General features: G+C 48.1%; 3 protein-coding genes across 6 annotated transcripts in view; 1 reads left to right on the top strand and 2 right to left on the bottom strand.

Annotated features, from left to right (window-relative positions):
- Positions 1-3,043, top strand: part of etv4 (ETS variant transcription factor 4) — a 28,690-nt gene extending 25,647 nt beyond the window's left edge. For all 3 annotated transcript variants that reach the window (XM_037463772.2, XM_037463775.2, XM_037463774.2), the window contains 4 exons: positions 306-353; positions 1,180-1,352; positions 2,295-2,396; positions 2,552-3,043. In XM_037463772.2, coding sequence (XP_037319669.2) covers positions 306-353; positions 1,180-1,352; positions 2,295-2,396; positions 2,552-2,779 — 551 coding nt within the window. In that variant the 3' untranslated portion in view covers positions 2,780-3,043. The remainder of the gene's footprint in view (positions 1-305; positions 354-1,179; positions 1,353-2,294; positions 2,397-2,551) is intronic.
- Positions 3,044-3,141: 98 nt separating this feature from the next.
- Positions 3,142-10,978, bottom strand: LOC119212897 (ATP-dependent RNA helicase DHX8-like). The gene is made up of 23 exons (XM_037463755.2): positions 10,828-10,978; positions 10,621-10,706; positions 10,473-10,533; positions 10,290-10,381; positions 10,086-10,192; positions 9,600-9,938; positions 9,231-9,375; positions 8,710-8,901; positions 8,507-8,594; positions 8,319-8,416; positions 7,824-7,971; positions 7,182-7,363; positions 6,738-6,932; positions 6,480-6,665; positions 6,183-6,393; positions 5,886-6,067; positions 5,534-5,674; positions 5,193-5,348; positions 4,940-5,077; positions 4,677-4,805; positions 4,377-4,573; positions 4,088-4,267; positions 3,142-3,699 (listed from the first exon to the last, which is right to left on the bottom strand). Exons 1-23 carry the CDS (start codon positions 10,928-10,930, stop codon positions 3,480-3,482), a joined length of 3,576 nt encoding a protein of 1,191 aa, XP_037319652.2. The 5' UTR covers positions 10,931-10,978; the 3' UTR covers positions 3,142-3,479.
- A 232-nt stretch (positions 10,979-11,210) lies between these two features.
- LOC119212896 (ATP-dependent RNA helicase DHX8) lies at positions 11,211-18,937 on the bottom strand. 2 transcript variants are annotated; one of them, XM_037463754.2, is made up of 23 exons: positions 18,744-18,937; positions 18,331-18,416; positions 18,107-18,179; positions 17,887-17,978; positions 17,592-17,695; positions 17,093-17,464; positions 16,825-16,969; positions 16,317-16,523; positions 16,106-16,193; positions 15,833-15,930; positions 15,440-15,587; positions 14,957-15,138; positions 14,592-14,786; positions 14,322-14,507; positions 14,020-14,230; positions 13,749-13,930; positions 13,407-13,547; positions 13,162-13,317; positions 12,903-13,040; positions 12,570-12,698; positions 12,215-12,411; positions 11,937-12,116; positions 11,211-11,847 (listed from the first exon to the last, which is right to left on the bottom strand). In XM_037463754.2, exons 1-23 carry the CDS (start codon positions 18,850-18,852, stop codon positions 11,628-11,630), a joined length of 3,639 nt encoding a protein of 1,212 aa, XP_037319651.2. In that variant the 5' UTR covers positions 18,853-18,937; the 3' UTR covers positions 11,211-11,627. The 2 variants fall into 2 exon arrangements, with proteins under 2 accessions (XP_037319651.2, XP_037319650.2); XM_037463753.2 differs by having other exon boundaries at positions 17,592-17,698.
- Positions 18,938-19,566: the final 629 nt, after the last annotated feature.

The raw sequence follows: 19,566 nt of genomic DNA on the forward strand, positions 1-19,566 counted from the left end.
GCTGTTAAAGTAAATGCTGCGCGGCGACATCGTTGCGACGGTGTTCCTTCGTGTGTTGTCGTGTGTTTTCTTTCCCTTTGCGGCACGCGCAAATGACGACACTCTTTCAACCAATCAACGCTCTGCAGTGAGTCTAGCTCCACCCTTTAGTACCAAACAACTGTGCCAGGTACCTCAACGGAAGGGTACCCAAAAAGTGGTACGGTGCGGATCTTTGGTACTTTTCTCAGTGGAGACACAAATAAAAGGGTACCGACCCGATCCGTACCGTACCATAACACAACGTCTCCCCTTTTGTCTCCCAGGTTATCTGTTTGAAAACGACTCCCGTGTGGTTCCAGAGAAGTTTGAAGGTGAGCCAGCTGCCCCCCCCCCCCCGCACGCACACACACACACACACACACACACACACACACACACACCCCCGCCCCAACCCACTGGCTGAGGTGTTGTTGGATGGCAGGTACCGGGGAGAGAAGCTCCACGTGCGAGAGGCCCTTCGTGTACTCGAGGGGTCGGAGGGCTTTGGTTTCCCGGGGGAGGGGGTCGTTTCCCGTGGCGTTGTGGGTGATTGACACCCGAAGCGCATTGCGTGGACAGCCTGAGGGTGTCGGCATTGGTTGAAGCAGTGAAGTGTGCGACTTGATTGAGGAGCAGTAACTTAGATGATCTTCTCGTGTTGCGTCACTTTTGTGCGACGTATCCAGTGACCAGTAAACAAGCAGCGACTGACCAGGGTCCGTTTACCTTCGTGTTGTTCAACCCACTGTTGGCATCTATTTGTTTATTTTCATTACAAGTAAAGTGCTCTTCTACTGGCTTTAGACATTTCTATTCTTTGGTTTTTAACCTTCAATTTTTTGTTCTCTTTCACACATCCCCCCCCCCCCCATTTCCTCAACTCGATAAGCTGTAGTTAATAAGCATTTGATTTGGATCACGTCAGTATGCAAACACGGAACATCAAGATTAGACGGCCTAATACAATCCGGAGACTTCTTCCAGCTGCCTCGTTTGTTCATGAGAAACAAGAAGCATTTTGGGCCCTTAACTGATGATCGAGGCTTAACGATGCCAAACGTGTCACGACAACTTTGCTCGGTGCAAAAGAGACAAAAAAAAGACTTTTTTGTAACGGCTCATTTTGTAACGTTTTGACCTCTTTGACCCCCCCCCCAGGTGAGGTGAAGCAGGAGGGCGGTGGTGTTTTCCGCGAGGGCACGCCTTACCAGCGCCGGGGCTCTCTGCAGCTCTGGCAGTTCCTGGTGGCCCTGCTGGACGACCCGGGCAACGCCCACTTCATCGCCTGGACCGGCCGCGGGATGGAGTTCAAGCTCATCGAGCCCGAGGAGGTTTGTCTCCAACCCCAAAACAAAACACCTTTTGTTCATTTTAGACGACATAAAAGCGGGTTAATAGCACCTTTTTTAGATGTTTTTGTTTTGACGTCACTACGAATACAGGAGAGGTGTTGATAGAGATCACGATGTTGAATTCCTGTTAGCAGGGCTTTTAGAGGTGAATTCTTCTCCATTCATTATTCAACACATTAATTGCCGGATTGATGAATGAAGGGCGATCGCTATCACAGGATCGCGTGCCTCTCGCCGCACCTTTCGCAACGTTTAAGGTCCAATTCTGACAAATCAGCGCGGCCTGCATCTGGGTGGGGCCTCGCAGGGACAGGGCCGTAATGCGCTGTCCATTATCTGCTCTCTGTCCCATTAAAAATGAATGGGTTAAGAGTTTTACAGGAGCAATTAGGGAGCTGAGAGCACACTTAAGAGATCAAACGGCTGGACGGCCGCTGTGGGAGACGACCGGTCCCCCCCCCCCCGCCCGAGTCAGGAGTTACTTTCTTCCACTCATTTACTGCTGTGAGGTGATATCAGCACTAGAGGAACCTCGTCAGCTGAGTTCAATGTGGGGTTCCTTCATTGGCTGCGTCTGACAACCAGCCATGACTCTTTTTTTTAAATTTTTTTAGTTCACTGTGAACACTCTGGTTGCATTCAAGTGGTAATGGGCTACATAAAAAGGAAGTGAATCCACATGTGGGGACTCGCCCTGGTCTTGGCATGTTGACACTGTCGAGTTAAACGGCGGAAAATACTTTGTCTTCGTCTCAGGACCCCTGGTGGTCACAGAAGGGAAATGCACACAACTGTCTGATTTATGATTTGGGAAACAAACAGATTCAGCTCTTTTTTTTTTTGCACTACAATCTTATTCCCCACAAAAGAAACCCAATAACCGCTGTTGTATAAATTAACGTCACTATGCCCCCCCCCCAGGTTGCCAGGCTGTGGGGCATGCAGAAAAACCGCCCAGCCATGAACTACGACAAGCTGAGTCGCTCTCTGCGCTACTACTACGAGAAGGGAATCATGCAAAAGGTAAAACACACACTTCTCTAATGTATCCTTGTTTTAATATGAGGTGGTCTCATGAGGAAATGCTATTTCTGTTAAATTAAAGTTACAATAAGTTAGATATAAGTGTACGTCTTAGTAGCTGCAAAGACATCCTACCGTTGCATCTCCCTCCCCAGGTGGCAGGGGAGCGCTACGTTTACAAGTTTGTGTGTGAGCCCGAGGCCCTCATCTCCCTGGCCTTTCCCGACAATCAGCGGCCCGGCCTGAAGGCCGAGTTCGAGCGCTACGTCAACGAGGAGGACACGGTGCCCCTGTCCCACCTGGACGAGGGAGGGCCCTATGCAACGGAACAAGCCCCGCAAAACATGGGCCCCCAGGCCTACTCCAAAGGCTACATGTACTAAGTGCCAGCGGCCCTCCCCTCTCTCCCCCCCACCTACAGAAATCTTGTTGTCCTGACCCATCATCATACACACCCTGAGATCCCATGCACCTCTTGCACATTCCCACCCCCTCCACTTGTATATAAGGCTATGGCGTTTTGGTTTTAAATTAATCTCATTAGGGATTTTTTTGTTTTGTTATGTTTTTAAGAGCTGCATTCTTCTCACACCTGAGGCCTCTTCGATCCATCAACCTGACTGTGGTTGGAGAGATTGCGTAATAAATACCCGTAATACCCAAATTGAAGTCGAGACTATTCATTCCCGTATTAAACTAAATGGTCTTTTTTTTGCACAAATGAAATGTTAATTGTTTACTCACCTATTAATACTCCAAATATACACCGGCAAAAAGGAGCAGTTTGGTCCTTTTAGGAAATGTTTGCGCAAAACTAATTAGCAGCCTAATATTTACCCAGACAAATGACTATTTCTCTAACAGACAGTAAATGATTAGACGCATCTAGTGTTTATGAACTACGCAAAAAACCCTCTTTGCAAACCCGTGGAATATTCCGTAGATATAACAGTACGACCTAATAACATTACATAATGTGTTTGGACAGGTCTGGCCGATATTGCATGAAATGTCTCAGACGGTGGGTACTTGGCATCAGTCATTATCAGCGTCGACCTGGTTCAAAAAGGCACGCGGGGTCGCTCAGCGGCGCCTGAAGGCGCGGGAGATCCTCCAGGCGTTGGGCTCCTCGTAGCGGTTGTACAGCGGCTCCAGCTTCTGCTGCCTCTTCTGCCGGCTGAGGCGCGTCGGGTCGCCGACCCTGTAGAAGGCCGGGGCGAACTCCACCAGCCAGCGGGGGTCGATGGTGGTCACCTCCCGCATGTACTCCTTGGTGGTCAGCACCAGCTCGTGGTACACCAGCCTGCAGGGGGTGTAACGAGGGCAAAATGACGTTTATGGGCTGGATGCAGGTAGTGGACACACCTGAAGGTAATCAGCGGGACTGGCAGCCCAGCTTTGTGTCTATAACATGCAGCTGTTCAAGTTCCAATGATCCAGTAATCAGTAAAAACCAAGTCTCCCTGTGGGTAAAAGTAACCTGAAGTACTAATTAGAAATCATTTTCCAGATTAATCTAATAACATACGAATCAATTAATTTAAAATGATAAAAGTTCAATCGATTCACCTTTTGAATTTAACTTCAGTTCATTTGTTTTCTGCACATCAATGAATAAGCTCATTTTCTGCAGGAAGGTGGTTCCGCTGAAATCACGTTGGTGGGATAGAGACGTTCCCATAGGGACTCACCACTCTGGCTGGCGGTTGAAGAGCGTGCTGGAGGGGTGGAGGTACACCACCTGCTGGTCAATCAGGGTACGGTACCCGTCATGCGGGTGCTTCCGTGCAGAGTTCCTGAAGAACCCGCTGCAGATGGCTTTCTGGACCCGCATGGTAGCGGTCCCACAGGACACCACGTCCAGCTTGTGTCTGAGGAGGACATGGTGCCGCTGGATCATTTCATACATCCTCAACATTTAAACACTCGCTGAAACACAGTAACTGAAACTAATGGTTGAAACGTCATGCTTTTAACCACCTGTCCATGATGCTCAGCATCTGCTTTCGAATGTCCTGAGCTCTCCTCAAGGAGCGCGCTTGGATGAAGTTCTCGAAGCACCAGGGGTTGGAGAACTTGTTGTTCTTCCAAGAGTTGTAGACCGCCAGAAGGGTCAGGTGGTCTCCCTCCGGCTGGAAGAACTTTGTCTTCTTCTGGTCAGCCTGGGCCTGTTTGTCCTGGAACAGACAGAAGAGCTCCAGTACTGTGTGTGTGTGTGTGTGTGTGTGTGAGAGAGTTATGGAAGTGTAGGACGTGTCCGACTGCGTGTTAGCCACAAACCTTCGGTCTGTAAAAGATGTTTTGCACCGACAACATGGAGACGATGGTGAGCATCTCTTCACTGCAGCCCAGATGGACGGACATGATCAACATCTTGCACACCATCGGCTCCAGAGGGAACTCCGCCATCTGAACCCCGCAATCAGACACCACGTGATGAAGAGAAGGTAAACCCCATCGAGGAATCCCTCGCTTTGTCAGACGAGTCAACAAAGCTGCATCGACAAGTTACAAGTGAGGACATTGGGTCGACTTCTCCTCACCCTCCTCCCCAGCCGGGTGAGTAGGCCTTCATCATCCAGAGCGCCCAGAGTGTAGAGCTGCTCCATGGCTGTGATCAGCGTCTCCATGGGAGGAGCGTCCATGAAGTCAAAGGACAGGAGGTCATTGATGCCCATCGCCTGAAGGAGCAAAAACACAAACACAAAATGACACCAATGCCACAAAGACGATAATCGTGTTATGAGACGTGACCCCTTGCTTTGTAAAATATGATGTTAGCGTCCGGTACGTCACCTTCAGAGACAGCACGGTGCTGGCCAGGTTGGTCCTCTGGATCTCGGGCACGTTGGTGGTCAGCATCTCGTCCCTGTAGGCTCTCTCCGTGTAGAGCCGGTAACATTTCCCCGGGCCCGTTCTGCCGGCCCGACCCGCCCTCTGCTTGGCCTGCGCCTGGAAACCGATCAGGGAACATTCCTGTTAATCTATGCGCACTATTGTTAGGACAACCGTTTCATTCATGCGTCTTGTATGAATGCATTATGATATTTTGTATTAACTAAAGAGCAGATTGCGTCCAAGACGATATGCTTTCATATCTTTTCCTAACTGTGAGCGTTGTGTTGAAATGGTTGCACCTGTGAGATGGGAGTCACCACGAGCTGGTCGATCCCCGACTTGGAACTGTACACGATCTGCTTGACGAAGCCAGGGTCCACCACGTAGTAGATGCCGTCGATCGTGAGAGACGTCTCAGCGATGTTGGTGGCAATGATGACCTGCGAGTAAAAGCAATAGAAAACAAGAAAAAGGTCCATTTTTTTGTTTTCCATGCTGAGCTTCTGATTCTGAGCTTCTGAGCTTCAACAAACGATAAATATGTTCAAATTTTATCAAAGAGAAAGTTGTTTTCTATCATATTAAAGTTAACTTTTACAGCAAAACTTCTATTTTGAAACTTGAACGAGCACACGGCTCTGATCTCATCACCTTTCTGCTGCCCGGGGGGGCCGGGTCAAAGATCCTGGTCTGCATCTCGCTGGGCAGCGCAGAGTAAACGGGCAGAATGATCAGCTCGGGAACGTCGGGCCCGAGTGACTTCATCCTGTCGTACAGGATCTCGCAGGCGGTGTCGATCTCCTCCTGTCCCGTCAAAAACACCAGAACGTCCCCTGGAGATTGTAGGGAAACATTCGAGATGGTTCAGAATTAGCTTTTGTCCAACAAAGACACCAAACAGTTCTTTAGAATTCCAGATGTGGAGTGCGTTCCCTGACACCGGCGTACCCGGGGGCTCCATCAGGTGGATCTGCATGACCGTGATGAGGCTGGCGTCCAAGTAGTCCGTCTCGGGCTCTCTGCAGTAGAGAACCTCCACCGGGAAAGTCCTTCCCGGGATGGTGAAGATGGGCGCTTCAAAGAAGTACTGCGAGAACTTGACAGCGTCCAGCGTGGCCGAGGACACGATCAGCTTCATGTCTTTGCGCTTCCGTATTGTCTAAAAAGGGGGGGGGAGGAAGTCACGGTTTAACACAGCGGTTGACGTGGTTTAAAAGCACGGTTTGGAGGACGCCATGAAAAGACCTTCTTGAGGAGTCCGAAGAGCACGTCGGTGTGGATGGTTCTCTCGTGGGCCTCGTCCAGCATGATGATGGAATACAGACTCATGTCGGCGTCCAGCAGGCACTCCCTCTGCAGCATGCCGTGCGTCATGTACTTGATCACCGTCTCCGTGCTGGTGCAGTCCTCGAATCGGATGGTGTAGCCCACCTGGAGTGAAGGTCAGATGCAGATTAGCCAACGCAGGAGGGAGGAAGGGCCACGCTGATGAAGACCTCTCACCTCTTGACCCAGACAGCACCCGTACTCCTCGGCGACCCTCTTGGCCACGGACATGGCGGCCACTCGACGGGGCTGCGTGCAGCCGATCTTCCCCCTGGTGGTGTAGCCGGCCTCCGCCAGGTACTGCGTGATCTGCGTGGTCTTACCGGACCCCGTCTCGCCGACGACGATCAAGATCTGATTGTCGTGGACGGCCTGCACAGAGGAATCGTATATGTTGTTACAGTGATGAAGAGATAGTACATTTATCATCAAGTGAATTACATTTTCTGTCTTTTTCCCCCCGTTCCATGTCCATCACGAAACATGCTCAAGTACTTGTATTAAAAGTTATCTGAAATTGTTTGTTTTAATAAAAAAAAACTGAATGTGTATTTCGGTAGTTTTTTTTAATCTTGTTAGAAAAGAAAAGATTCCAAAATCTCAACAGTGAATAAGTTGTACCTGAACAAGCTGTTCCTTGAGCTTATAAATAGGAAGACTCTCTCTCTGCTGCACGATGGAGAGTTCGGTCTTCTTGCCGTACGACACCTGGTTCCCCCCGAAGGCGTACCTTTTCCACGCCGGAAGGTCGAGCGGCATCGCCCCGATGCCCCTCAGGTTGGCGGCTATCTGCCTTCCTTCATCTGTGCAGGAGAGGAACAGGACTGATGTTAAGTTCCGGGCAAGATCCTACTCTTCTAGTTTTATCAAGATGAACCGCAATGACGACTTGGCGTCCTAAGAAGCTCTTCTGTGATTAAACGGTGAGTCAGAGGCAGCGACCGGGCCTGGAAGCAACTTGGAAAACCTCCGATGTGCCCTCGGGGAGCGGAAGACAGATTCACAGAACGTCATGAGTGGGTCAGTAAACTCATGGGGACGCTTGATAATCATCTCCAGCCACGCCAGCGTAACCATGTAACGGCGTAATAGGCCTGGCACAAGACCCGCGGGTCACTTTCGTTTTCGTATACTTGAAGCCTCCAACAACACGACATTGATTGATTACGTCCCAAAAATTAATTTCCGGTTGAAAATGCGGTGCCAATGACGCCTGAAGGTCACACAGTTAGAGCCCGAGGGCCTTGTAGAGCGGGTCCTTACAATCGGGCATCGGGTCGATCCAGTTCTTGTGGATCCCGGTCGGGATGGAGTCCAACTCTGCTGCGCGGGCCGCCTGCTTCAGCTCCCTCCTCTCCTTGGACAGAGCGCTCTGCATCATGGCTGCTTGGGAGAGGGAGCCGTCGGGATTCTGAAGGACAAAGAGGAGACGGAAACAAAAAGAATCAAGCTTCTATAGACTTAATGCATTTTATATAAAGGCTGTTTAATCTACTCTTCAGCGTTTAATGCAATGCATCACAATCTATGTTTTTTTACACTGCGAAAGACATTTAAACCCCTCTTAGCATTTATGATCAGATTATCATTACATTTTAGGAGGAACCGTGTAAACATGCATTTAAACGTTAACTTTACTGGGATGTAAATGATAAACTAATTTTGCTTCCCGACTGAGTGACATGCTTCTCACTTCTTTGACATTTTATTGAGATCAGCAGTCAGTATGATCATAGAATCACAGGTTGGGATTCAGACCTTTACGATTTTCACTGGGCTCATGTTAGTGCTGAATTTAGTCTGTCCTCTGAGGAATGGTGGTTCGTCTTCGACCAGATCGATCTCTAATTCTTCATCTGTGGATACAAACGGTTACAGAAGAGTTTTTATTTCATGTGAATCATTTAGCAGCAACGCAAGAACGAAAAAGGGTTTTAGAGTTTTACCTTCTTCGTCATCTATTTTGGGAAGGATTCCCGTCTCCTCGTCAAATTCTGGGAACTCTTCTTTAGGAAGTACGTTGGCGGCAATCATCTGATCCAGACCAAGAATGGTTTTTTTAACTCAATTATTCAAAGAAACGCCACAGACGACCTCCCCCTCCCCGAGGAAGTATGAAAACTTTGACCTCAACGTGTAGGCGGGATACCTGTTTGATTTCCCACTTCTCCAGGTCGGTGATCTTGGCGAGCCGCTTGCGTTCCGACGGGTTCTCCTCTGGTTCCACCACGCTGGCTTCAACGGGGCGGTCGGGGTTCCTCATGGCTTCGTCTCCGACTCCCGGGTCCAGGTTTCTCCTCCGGTTGGGGTTCAGGTCCTCCCCCGTCTCCTGGTCGACGTCCTGGCAACGAGGAAGTGATCGGCCGCTCATTTTGTTGCCCACATTTGAGAAGTGAGCCGTTATGTTGGATGCGAGTCAAACTGTTTTGGCAAATGAATGTATGCATCATGCTAGAAATTACATGCAAATAAAAAAACAACCATAAAACCATGTGATGAACTAATTAAATGTCATGCCTTTGTCTAAAAGTAGGAAACAAATCTTAATGTAAGGCTCAACTTTTGCTACAAACTACGGCAATTGCAACACTTATTAGGTCATTAGGTATTTTTTCCTTTAGGTGTAATGTACAAACCACCGTTTCCTCTGAACTTTAACACGCGACTCACCTTCATGCTGAGGCTGGCTTTGGTTCCGGTGAAGGACAGCACTTTGACTTTCACCTTTTGGCCTTTGGCGACCACGTCCGCCACGTTGGCGATACGCCCTTCTTTGCGTAACTCAGAGATGTGCACCAGGCCCTCAAAGCGTTTCCTGCGGACGGTTGCACACTACGGGTTGGGATCGAGACGCAATGACCAAAGGAACATTGAACAAAGAACAAAATCTGAACGGTACATAACGCGGTACCCTGGGGATGTTTTTAGCCTGATTTGATATGACATTAGCTGTTTATTTGGAACAGTATTGTAAAAGTAGGTCCCAATCATCTGTCCTGGTTTGAATCCATCCGTCATTAGTATTCCGCTCTGACTGACCTGAGGCCCTCTAGCTGCACAAAGCAGCCAAACTGCATAATACTGCTGATTTTGCCGTTGTAAATGTCGCCCACAACTGGTTCTTCAGCCGGCGGCCGATCCGCGAGTCGGTCGCGCCCGCGCTCAGAGTCTCTGTCGTCCTTCTTCGTGTGGTTCTCATCCTGCTTGTCATTGTCTCGGCGGGGGCTCGGTGGAAAGTCGCTCCAGCGAGACACCCGTTTCCTTTTTCGCGGCGGGTTTGTGTCTCCGTCGCGTTCTCTGGATCGAGAACGACTTCGCCGACGTCCGATTTGTCGGCCCGTGTCTCGACTTCTGGCGGAGTCAAAATTACTGCCTGACCTGAGGAACAAACACAGCAAACCACAGGGACAATATGAACCTCAAAACAGACAATTTTTGTTTTCAAATATGTCCCAAACTGAGCATTTGTGTCATGTTTTATCCCCTTCTTTTCCAAACGAGTCACACTTTTAATACAACTTTTACCCATTGTCGGTGCTTGTTCCACAGAAGTTAGGCATCAGCATCTCCAGCTCCTTCATGGCTGCTGCTGCCACCTGATCATCCGTTTTTTCTGTGTGGAGAGGTGGAATCTAAAGGAGGGATAATAATTAATGACAACCACTCCATCAATGGAGTCCCACAAGCAAAGAGTTTTACTTTCTACAATAGAAAAGAAAAGAGCCGTACCATCCACACAGGATCATCTTGTTTACATAAAGCTGGATATTTCTGCTTCAGGTTGTCCTTCTCACCCTTTGGCTTGACCTCTGACTGATGACCTGTCTCACACACACACACACACAACATAGAAGAGCTTTAAAACACGAGGTATAATGACGTAACTTATACCGTATTAGAAAATTTCTGTACCTGTACTCGAAGATGGTCGCATAGCATTAATAAGTCTGAGTAGATTAGCAGTAAAGGTATCCTGAAACAAGAAACGTGGATTTAAATACAGAGCAAAGGAAACACACATGGACGTTAAATGGTTCATTAACTACAGCTGCGCATGTACCGTGAAGTCTGCTCCATTTTTAGACAGAGTGGCTTTGAATCCCTCAAATGTCGGGTGTTTCTCGGCTAGACTGATGATAAATTCAGCTGAAAAAGATCAACTGACGTTAAGTTACTCACTGACAAACTAGCACATCTGTTAGCTAAGTTAGCTAGCTTTGTGGGCTAGCTAGTTAGCAGAGAAAACCAACGGCCGTCGTGACATTACCCAGATCTTTCTCGCTTATTCCCAGATGATTCTCCAACTCGGTGCACACCTTCGACACTAAAGATAAATACTCGAGACGTTTAATTTCGTCTAACGCGTCCATTTCTCGTGAATATTATGATTCGTACGGAAGTTATTCTTCTTCTCTTTTAGTTTGCGCTCCAATGAACGTTTCGCAGCGCTGCTGCCACCTACCGGTCAACATGTGGACTACAGCTGTAACGATCAGCACCTAACGCAACATTTAGTACTAGTATTTTAATCGAGTGCTCCACTTTTATACTACATAACACTTCAACCCCACGGTATTTCTTTGATTAGTTAGTATTTGTAACCTGAGTAACTGGTAGACTTAAAAATAAATGACTTATGCAAAAACAAGATGAGGTTTAAAAAAATCTTTTATTTAATGACGACACATTTTCTAAGGTCCACTGGTACAGCAAAGCGACGGCCAAGTAAGTGAAAGCTGCAGTACAGAATCCATACAGCTCAAAATTCGTGCATTGGAATATTTGACAGTGAAACAGTCAATCAGGTCTAATTTGGGCAAAACATTATGCTTTTGGAATTTAGTCAAAATAAATATTCAACTGTTTTACATAATGTCCTCAAAGATTTACTTTAAAACTTGGAAAAACATGGAAAGTTTTGTGGTTCCTGTATTAGTGCTATGAAAATAGTTTGTCTCCTAAAATAACGACACTAAAATTTAGACCTAAACTGCTTCGGGGAGGGCGGATGTACAATGTGTACAAAAAAAAAACGAAGCTCGAAGTAGTGATGATCACTGGACCACGTCAGCGGCGCCTGAAGGCGCGGGAGATCCTCCAGGCGTTGGGCTCCTCGTAGCGGTTGTACAGCGGCTCGAGGCGCTGCTGCTTCTTCTGCTTGCTGAGGCGCGTGGGGTCGGACACTTTGAAGAAGGCCGGGGAGAACTCCACCAGCCAGCGGGGGTCGATGGTGGTCACCTCCCGCATGTACTCCTTGGTGGTCAGCACCAGCTCGTGGTACACGACCCTGAGGAAAAGAGAGGCGGGACGTCACAAGGCTGCCACACATCTGGAAAGGACCATCAAATACATGTATTTTTGTGGCGGCTGACGTACCACTCGGGCTGCCGGTTGAACAGGGCGCTGGACGGGTGGATGTACACCACTTGCTGGTCTATCAGAGTGCGGTAGCCCTCTTGAGGATCCTTCTTGGCCGCGTTCCTGAAGAAGCCGCTGCAGATGGCTTTCTGGACCCGTACGGTCGCCTTACCACAAGACACCACATCCAGTTTGTGCCTGAGGAGAAGGGAGCACGTTGGGATGGTTTGTGAGAAACAAGTCAAGAAATTGTGTATTCAGATCCAGCTGCCGACTTCTCATCCCGATGACCACACCTGTCCATGATTCCCAGCATCTGTTTGCGGATGTCCTGGGCTCGGCGCAGGGAGCGCGCCTGGATGAAGTTCTCGTAACACCAGGGGTTGGAGAACTTGTTGTTCTTCCAGGAGTTGTAGACCGCCAGCAGGGTCAGGTGGTCTCCCTCCGGTTGGTGAAACTTGGCCTTCTTCTGGTCTGCCAAGGCCTGCTTGTCCTGGAATACAAGATGGCAGAGAAAAAGACATAAACGGCTAAGGACGGCCTTCTTTCACAGAGCGTTCCATAGAAGATAAAACACTACTGAAATAGTATTTCGACCTTGCTTATAAACGCATTAATTCCTACTAAATGGGGAGCTTCGTGGTGAAATACCTTGGGCCTGTAGAAGACGTTCTGCACGGACAACATGGAGACGATGGTGAGCATCTCTTCACTGCAGCCCAGGTGGACGGACATGATCAACATCTTACACAACATGGGCTCCAGAGGGAACTCCGCCATCTAGAAGACAGATGCAAAAAGGACGGTGAGATTAAGAACTGCAGCAAAAAATGAAGACAAGGGGGACGTGGAAGGCATGAAAGAAAAGAAGAATTTTACAATTATACAATTGTTTATCAAAACCACTCAAATGTGATTTGCTCTATATTTAGTCTCTTCATCTTCGCGGGCTGACAGAAGCCAACGAGTGAAAGCGCTCCTCACCCTCCTCCCCAGCCGGGTGAGTAGGCCTTCATCATCCAGAGCGCCCAGAGTGTAGAGCTGCTCCATGGCGGTGATCAGCGTCTCCATGGGAGGAGCGTCCATGAAGTCAAAGGACAGGAGGTCATTGATGCCCATCGCCTGAAGGAGCAAAAACACAAACACAAAATGACACCGACACCAATGCCACAAAGACGATAATCGTGTTATGAGACGTGACCCCTTGCTTTGTAAAATATGATGTTAGCGTCCGGTACGTCACCTTCAGAGACAGCACGGTGCTGGCCAGGTTGGTCCTCTGGATCTCGGGCACGTTGGTGGTCAGCATCTCGTCCCTGTAGGCTCTCTCCGTGTAGAGCCGGTACGTCTTCCCCGGGCCCGTTCTGCCGGCCCGACCCGCCCTCTGCTTGGCCTGCGCCTGGAAATGAAAACAACGGAGTCATTTCTGAAATATGCAGAAACAGTGGCGCTTTCCTCCGAATAACGTGGATGACGAAGCTACGGTACCTGAGAGATGGGAGTCACCACCAGCTGGTCAATGCCAGTCTTTGAGTTGTACACTTTCTGCTTGACGAAGCCGGGATCCACCACGTAGTAGATCCCATCGATGGTCAGAGACGTCTCTGCAATGTTTGTGGCGATGACCACCTGATGGGAGCATATCAGTCCAAACACATAAATAAATGGATGGTCTCTTTCTCCCCCCCCCCCCCCCATTAGGTGGGGAACGATGATGAAATTAAGCTGAATCGTTACATAATCATGTGAATACGTAACGAAAATACATGTGTTTAAAATAGGTGTCGTTTTTAGGCATTTGAATGTTTGATGGTGAATAGAAACGGGCACCTTTCTGCTGCCCGGGGGGGCCGGGTCAAAGATCCTGGTCTGCATCTCGCTGGGCAGCGCAGAGTAAACGGGCAGAATGATCAGCTCGGGAACGTCGGGCCCGAGTGACTTCATCCTGTCGTACAGGATCTCGCAGGCGGTGTCGATCTCCTCCTGTCCCGTCAAAAACACCAGAACGTCCCCTGGAGAGAGAGAGAAGGGAGAGTTGGATTCTGACGTACGTTTGGGTCAACTGGGGAAGAAGGACGATACAAATATAAGCAGCAGCTACCTGGAGGCTCGGTCAAGTGGATCTGCATGACTGTGATGAGGCTGGCGTCCAGGTAGTCCGTCTCAGGCTCTTTGGTGTATAGAACCTCCACCGGATAAGTTCTTCCAGGGATGGTGAAGATGGGCGCCTCGTAGAAATATTGAGAGAACTTCACGGCGTCCAGCGTGGCGGACGTTACAATCAGCTTCATGTCCGTGCGCTTCATCACAGTCTGAGATCGACAAAGAAAAACACTCAGCTTTCTGAGGAACACAACACGCTCCACTAAATGCAGGAATACAAAAAGTACTCATCCCGCTCACCTTCTTGAGCAAACCGAAGAGAACGTCAGTGTGGATTGTCCTCTCGTGAGCTTCATCCAACATGATGATGGCGTACTGGCCCAGTTCAGAGTCGATCAGGCACTCCCTCAGCAACATGCCGTCCGTCATGTACTTGATCACCGTCTCCGGGCTGGTGCAGTCCTCAAAGCGGATGGTGTAGCCCACCTGGAGGAACAAACGTTACACGTTAACCCTCTTGAGATTTAACGCAAGTTTATCCACTTCATCCCTCGTGTCCGGGCCTCTCACCTCTTGACCCAGACAGCACCCGTACTCCTCGGAGACTCTCTTGGCCACGGACATGGCGGCCACTCGACGGGGCTGCGTGCAGCCGATCTTCCCCCTGGTGGTGTAGCCGGCCTCCGCCAGGTACTGCGTGATCTGCGTGGTCTTACCGGACCCCGTCTCGCCGATGACGATCAAGATCTGATTGTCGTGGACGGCCTGCAAAAGATCGACACACACAAACGGCAAATGTTACAGATTGCAGGGGCGGCAACAGCACCTGCTCCTTCAAAAGGATCATCAGACTCATCTATAAAGCCCCAAATGAAGCAGCCAGGCGGATCTGATGGTGTCCACCAGTGTCCCTTTGGGCTTGGTTCTTGACCAACCTGAATGAGCTGCTCTTTCAGCTTGTAGATGGGAAGGCTCTCCCTCTGCTCCAGGATGGACATTGCGGTCTTCTTTCCGTAAGAGGCCTTGTTGCCTCCAAAGGCGTGCTTCTTCCACTCGGGGATGTCATTGGGCATCATGCCGATGCCTCTCATGTTAGCTGCGATCTGACGACCATCCACTGTAACAGAGCGGCAGAAGATGACAACGAAGAAAACAAATCCTTTTGCGGGGGGGGGGGGGGGGGCTTGTCACAGCAGAGCAGGCATGACTCAGAATATATATATTTTTTTTTACAATAAAGAGGATCACTGCTTAAGACTTTAACCCAAACCGGAATGTGCAAAAAGAAATATACATGTACATATGAATTTGCAGACTAACAGCATGCAGATGTTCTATGTGTGTGCAAGGATTTGATGAATCATACTTCAAAATCAACTTAGCAATCCCTTAACAAGCCCGTCTAATTGATTCCTTACCGTCTGGCAGCGGGTCGACCCAGTGTTTATTCAGGCCCATGGGGATGGAATCCATCTCTGCCTCTCGCGCGGCCTGCTTCAGCTCTCGTCTCTCTTTAGCCAGAGCGCTCTGCATCATGGCGGCTTGAGACAGAGAGCCGTCTGGATTCTATGGCCAGAGGGAAACAGGGATGTGATCATTCAACATTTATTTAGGGTACAGATGCCATGTACGTTTAGTCACTATTGAACAGCTCCTAAATTGTTGGATAAACTAAATCATTTTATTCAGAGAAATCTTTTCGAATAGTTAATGTATATTATTAAATATTTTCACAAACCCTGATCGCTACAGATCGATCGGATGGAATCAACTAAACTTTCAGTGTATTTAGGGCGATAAGCTCGCAGTACCTTGACAATCTTGACGGGGCTCATGTCCATGCTTTGTTTGGTGTGTCCCCTCAGGAACGGGGGTTCCTCTTCAACCAGCTCGATTTCCAGATCTTCATCTGAAATGGCAGCGTACAAGATTAATGACACCGGAGTGCTTCAGGCTAAATGCTAACGCCACCGTGCTGACGTAGCACTGATATATTTCTCTCTTTGTTCAGTGTGCTATCGTTTGCCAGTTAGCACCGAACACGAAGAACAACTGAGGCTGGAGGGAAAGTCATTCGTTCTTACCTTCTTCGTCATCTACTTTAGGAAGGATTCCCGTCTCGTCGTCAAAATCAGGGAACTCTTCTTTGGACAGGACGTTGGCAGCAATCATCTAAGGGAAGGAAAATAGAATGATTATCAAAAACTGAAGATAAAAAAAAGGCAGTATTCAGTAGTATCGCCCGAGCAGCATTTACCACCTTGATGTGTGCAGAGACGCACTGTGTAGACCCACCTGTTTGATCTCCCACTTCTCTGGGTCAGAAATCTTGGTGAGCCTCTTGCGCTCCAGGGTATCGTCCTGCTCCAGCTCGGGGGGGTGGCCAAGGTTCAGGTTGCTTGGCCGGTCGGGGTTCCTCATGGTGATCTCATCCCCTCCATCTGGGCCCACGTTCCTCCTCCTGTTGGGGTTCAGGTCTTCTCCTGTCTCCTGATCAACATCCTGGCAAAGAAAGGAGAAACAAAGGAGGTCCGTTCCGGTCAAGAGATTCTCTCCTAATATCTCATGAGAATTTCACAACAGCTTAATCATCAATTTAGATGATAACCAGTCACTGGCTCAAACAATTACATGGTCTGATATGAATTAAAACCAAATGAAATAAGAACTCAAGTAAGCACTAATGCTGCCTTCAAGATCTCAATTTTCTAACCTGGGCCTGAAATCTGCACAAACAGCCTTTAATTAATTTTATTGCAAAGACTAATTTCACAGGAAACGGTTTTCACACTTATTTTCTTACCTTCATACTGAGGCTGGTCTTGGAGCCGGTGAACGAGAGAACCTTGATCTTGACTCTTTGGCCTTTGCTGACAACATCGGCGACGTTAGCCACGCGGCCCTCTCTGCGCAGCTCGGAGATGTGGACCAAACCCTCCCATCGTTTCCTACCAACAGAGAACTTAACGCTTGACTCGACTCACGAAACAACAGATTAACAGGATGCAGTTCATGCTCTACATTAAGTCACCATGAACATAGGTAAAGTTATTTAACCACTAAATACTGACCTCAATCCCTCTAGCTGAACAAAGCATCCGAACTGCATGATACTGGTGACTTTGCCGTTGTATATGTCACCAACAGACGGTTCTTCGGGTGGCGGGCGGTCCACAGCTTTGTCTTTCCAGCGATCAGAGTCTCTGTCTTGGTCCTTTTTGGGACTCTGTGAGCGCTCAGACCAGCGGGAAGATTTGTCTCTTCTTTTGCCGCGATCTCTGTCGCCATCTCTTTGTCGATCCCGATCTCTGGAGCGAGACGTGGACCTGGAGCGGTGACGTTTTTTCCTGTCCTTATCCCGATCTCTGTCTCGGTCTCGATCTCTGTGTCTGTCTCTGCTTCTGCTGCGACTTCGGCTGTGGCGTCGGCTCTTTTCTGACCTGCTAGTAGTATGAAAAGAAACAAAGTAAACATCACCAGCCAAAGTGGGGTGGTTTTAAATGTATATTAAATAAATCAAAACATAACTGGCATATAGACTTCATTTATCAAGAAGGCATATTGTCTTACCTGCTCTTGCTGCTTTTGGGGGTTGTCCCGCTGACACTGGGCAGAAACATCTCCAGCTCTTTCATGGCATCAGCTGCTACCTTCACGTCATCTTCATCTAACAGCTTCTGAGAAAGTCAGGCAAACAAAACCCTCCACTTTAACAGTTTTCATATTAAATTCTCTTCTGGAATGCTGAGTTTTTTTATATCGTGGTTGTCGCTGGTATAATTTCCCAAATCGTGCTTTGCATCATTTGTAACAGTGACAGAGTCGAACCAATACCACCTACAAGTCGTATGGTAAAGCAACGTACCTTTGGTGCCGGATCATCTGCTCTACACAATGCAGGAAACAACTCCTTCAGCTTATCCTTCTCTGTTTTCGGTTTAGCCACAGCCTCAGAGACTGGAAATGGACAAGTATGTGTTTACATTTTTCCCCACGGCAGAAATAAATAAGGCCTCACCTCATAAAATTGCACGAGGAACCTGAACCTACACACACACACACACATTAACATATGGCATTTATACCTTTACTCGCAGACGTCTTGGATGGCGGTCGCATTGTCTGAATGAGCCTGAGCAAATTACCGACGAGGGAATCCTACAAAGGACACAAAACAGCAGTCGATTTAGTTAGATCCGATGTGTAACGTTAGACTAGGCTATCAGGTAACGTTACAGTTAGCAAGCTAGCGCTGCTGTTTACGTTAGCAACTTTCGGTCTTAGCTTTACGTAGCATGTTTGAACTTACTGTGAATTCGGCTCCGTTTTGGAGTAAAAGAGCTTTGAATCCATCGAAGGTCGGTTGCTTTTCAGCGAGGTCGATGACGAATTCAGCTGCCGACAAAAAAAATAAACAAATCAACGATAGCACTAAACAGGCAGCACAGCTAACTCTTGCTAGCTTAGCTAGTTTGGAGTTGAAAAACGTTGAAATCTTTAACAATACAGAGACTTGACGTTACTACAAGCCCAAACCTCCAAGCTAGCGTTCGTTACACTATGCTTAGCTAACCCCCCCCCCCCCCCCCCCAAGAAAGAGTTTTTGTAGGAATAACGGAAAACACGGTAACTAGACAACAGTTAGCGACTTAGTACAAGGTAGCTAGTTAGTTAGCCGTTGTTGTTTTTTTTGTTTGCTGCCTCACAACAAACGTTACTAACCTAAATCTTTGTCACTTATTCCCAGGTGGTTGTCAAGCTCAGTGCAGACCTTGGACACCAACGATAAATACTCGAGCTGCGAGAGCTCGTCAACTCCGCCGTCTCCCATTCTCCACGAGTTCTGTTTGGTTCAGTGAGAGAGGACTCTGGCAGACATTGTTGAACGTGGGCAACTTCCGGCTTGTCGGATGACGTCATGTACGTCAGGGCTGCCGGTAATGCCCCTAGTTGCCGCACGATGGCGCTAAAATTCCTAATACTAAGCACCAAGTGTGCGCACTGCCGTCTCCACATGGTGGGCTGTTTCTTTTAAAATATGAATTTGTCGTTTTGGTTTTGGCAGCAGACTCTAAACACCTGTTTATAATAAAAAAAGGATCCGTCAAATTTAATCTTGGAGGTATAACATTTTAACATATAATCTCTATATATTCTTATCCCAGGGGGAAATTTGACTTGAGCCCCAAGCTGTTGAATGTACATAAAATAACCATAAAAATTAGATCTTAGATAAGCACACAGAAACCTGTGTATATTCACATGCTGATGCTGTTTATTACGATGCTGGACCTTGTCTCGTGAATAGTTTATTACTTCAGTGCATAATGCGCATTTCAGCAGATTTAGGCAAAGATATGATGGCATGCAACTTCACTAAAGAACACACACAACTCATTTAATCGTTTATGTTCACCAGCGATGACCCCTGGGATGCATAGCAAGAGCTACATTACGTCGGCGTAGCCTTGTTGACTAAATAATTTGTTACTGTGCAATGAAGAATTTATTACCACTGATGGGTTGAAGATATTCCAGACGTAGA

The sequence above is a fragment of the Pungitius pungitius genome, chromosome 21 (genome assembly GCF_949316345.1).
Source record: "Pungitius pungitius chromosome 21, fPunPun2.1, whole genome shotgun sequence".
Classification (NCBI taxonomy): Eukaryota; Metazoa; Chordata; class Actinopteri; order Perciformes; family Gasterosteidae; genus Pungitius; species Pungitius pungitius.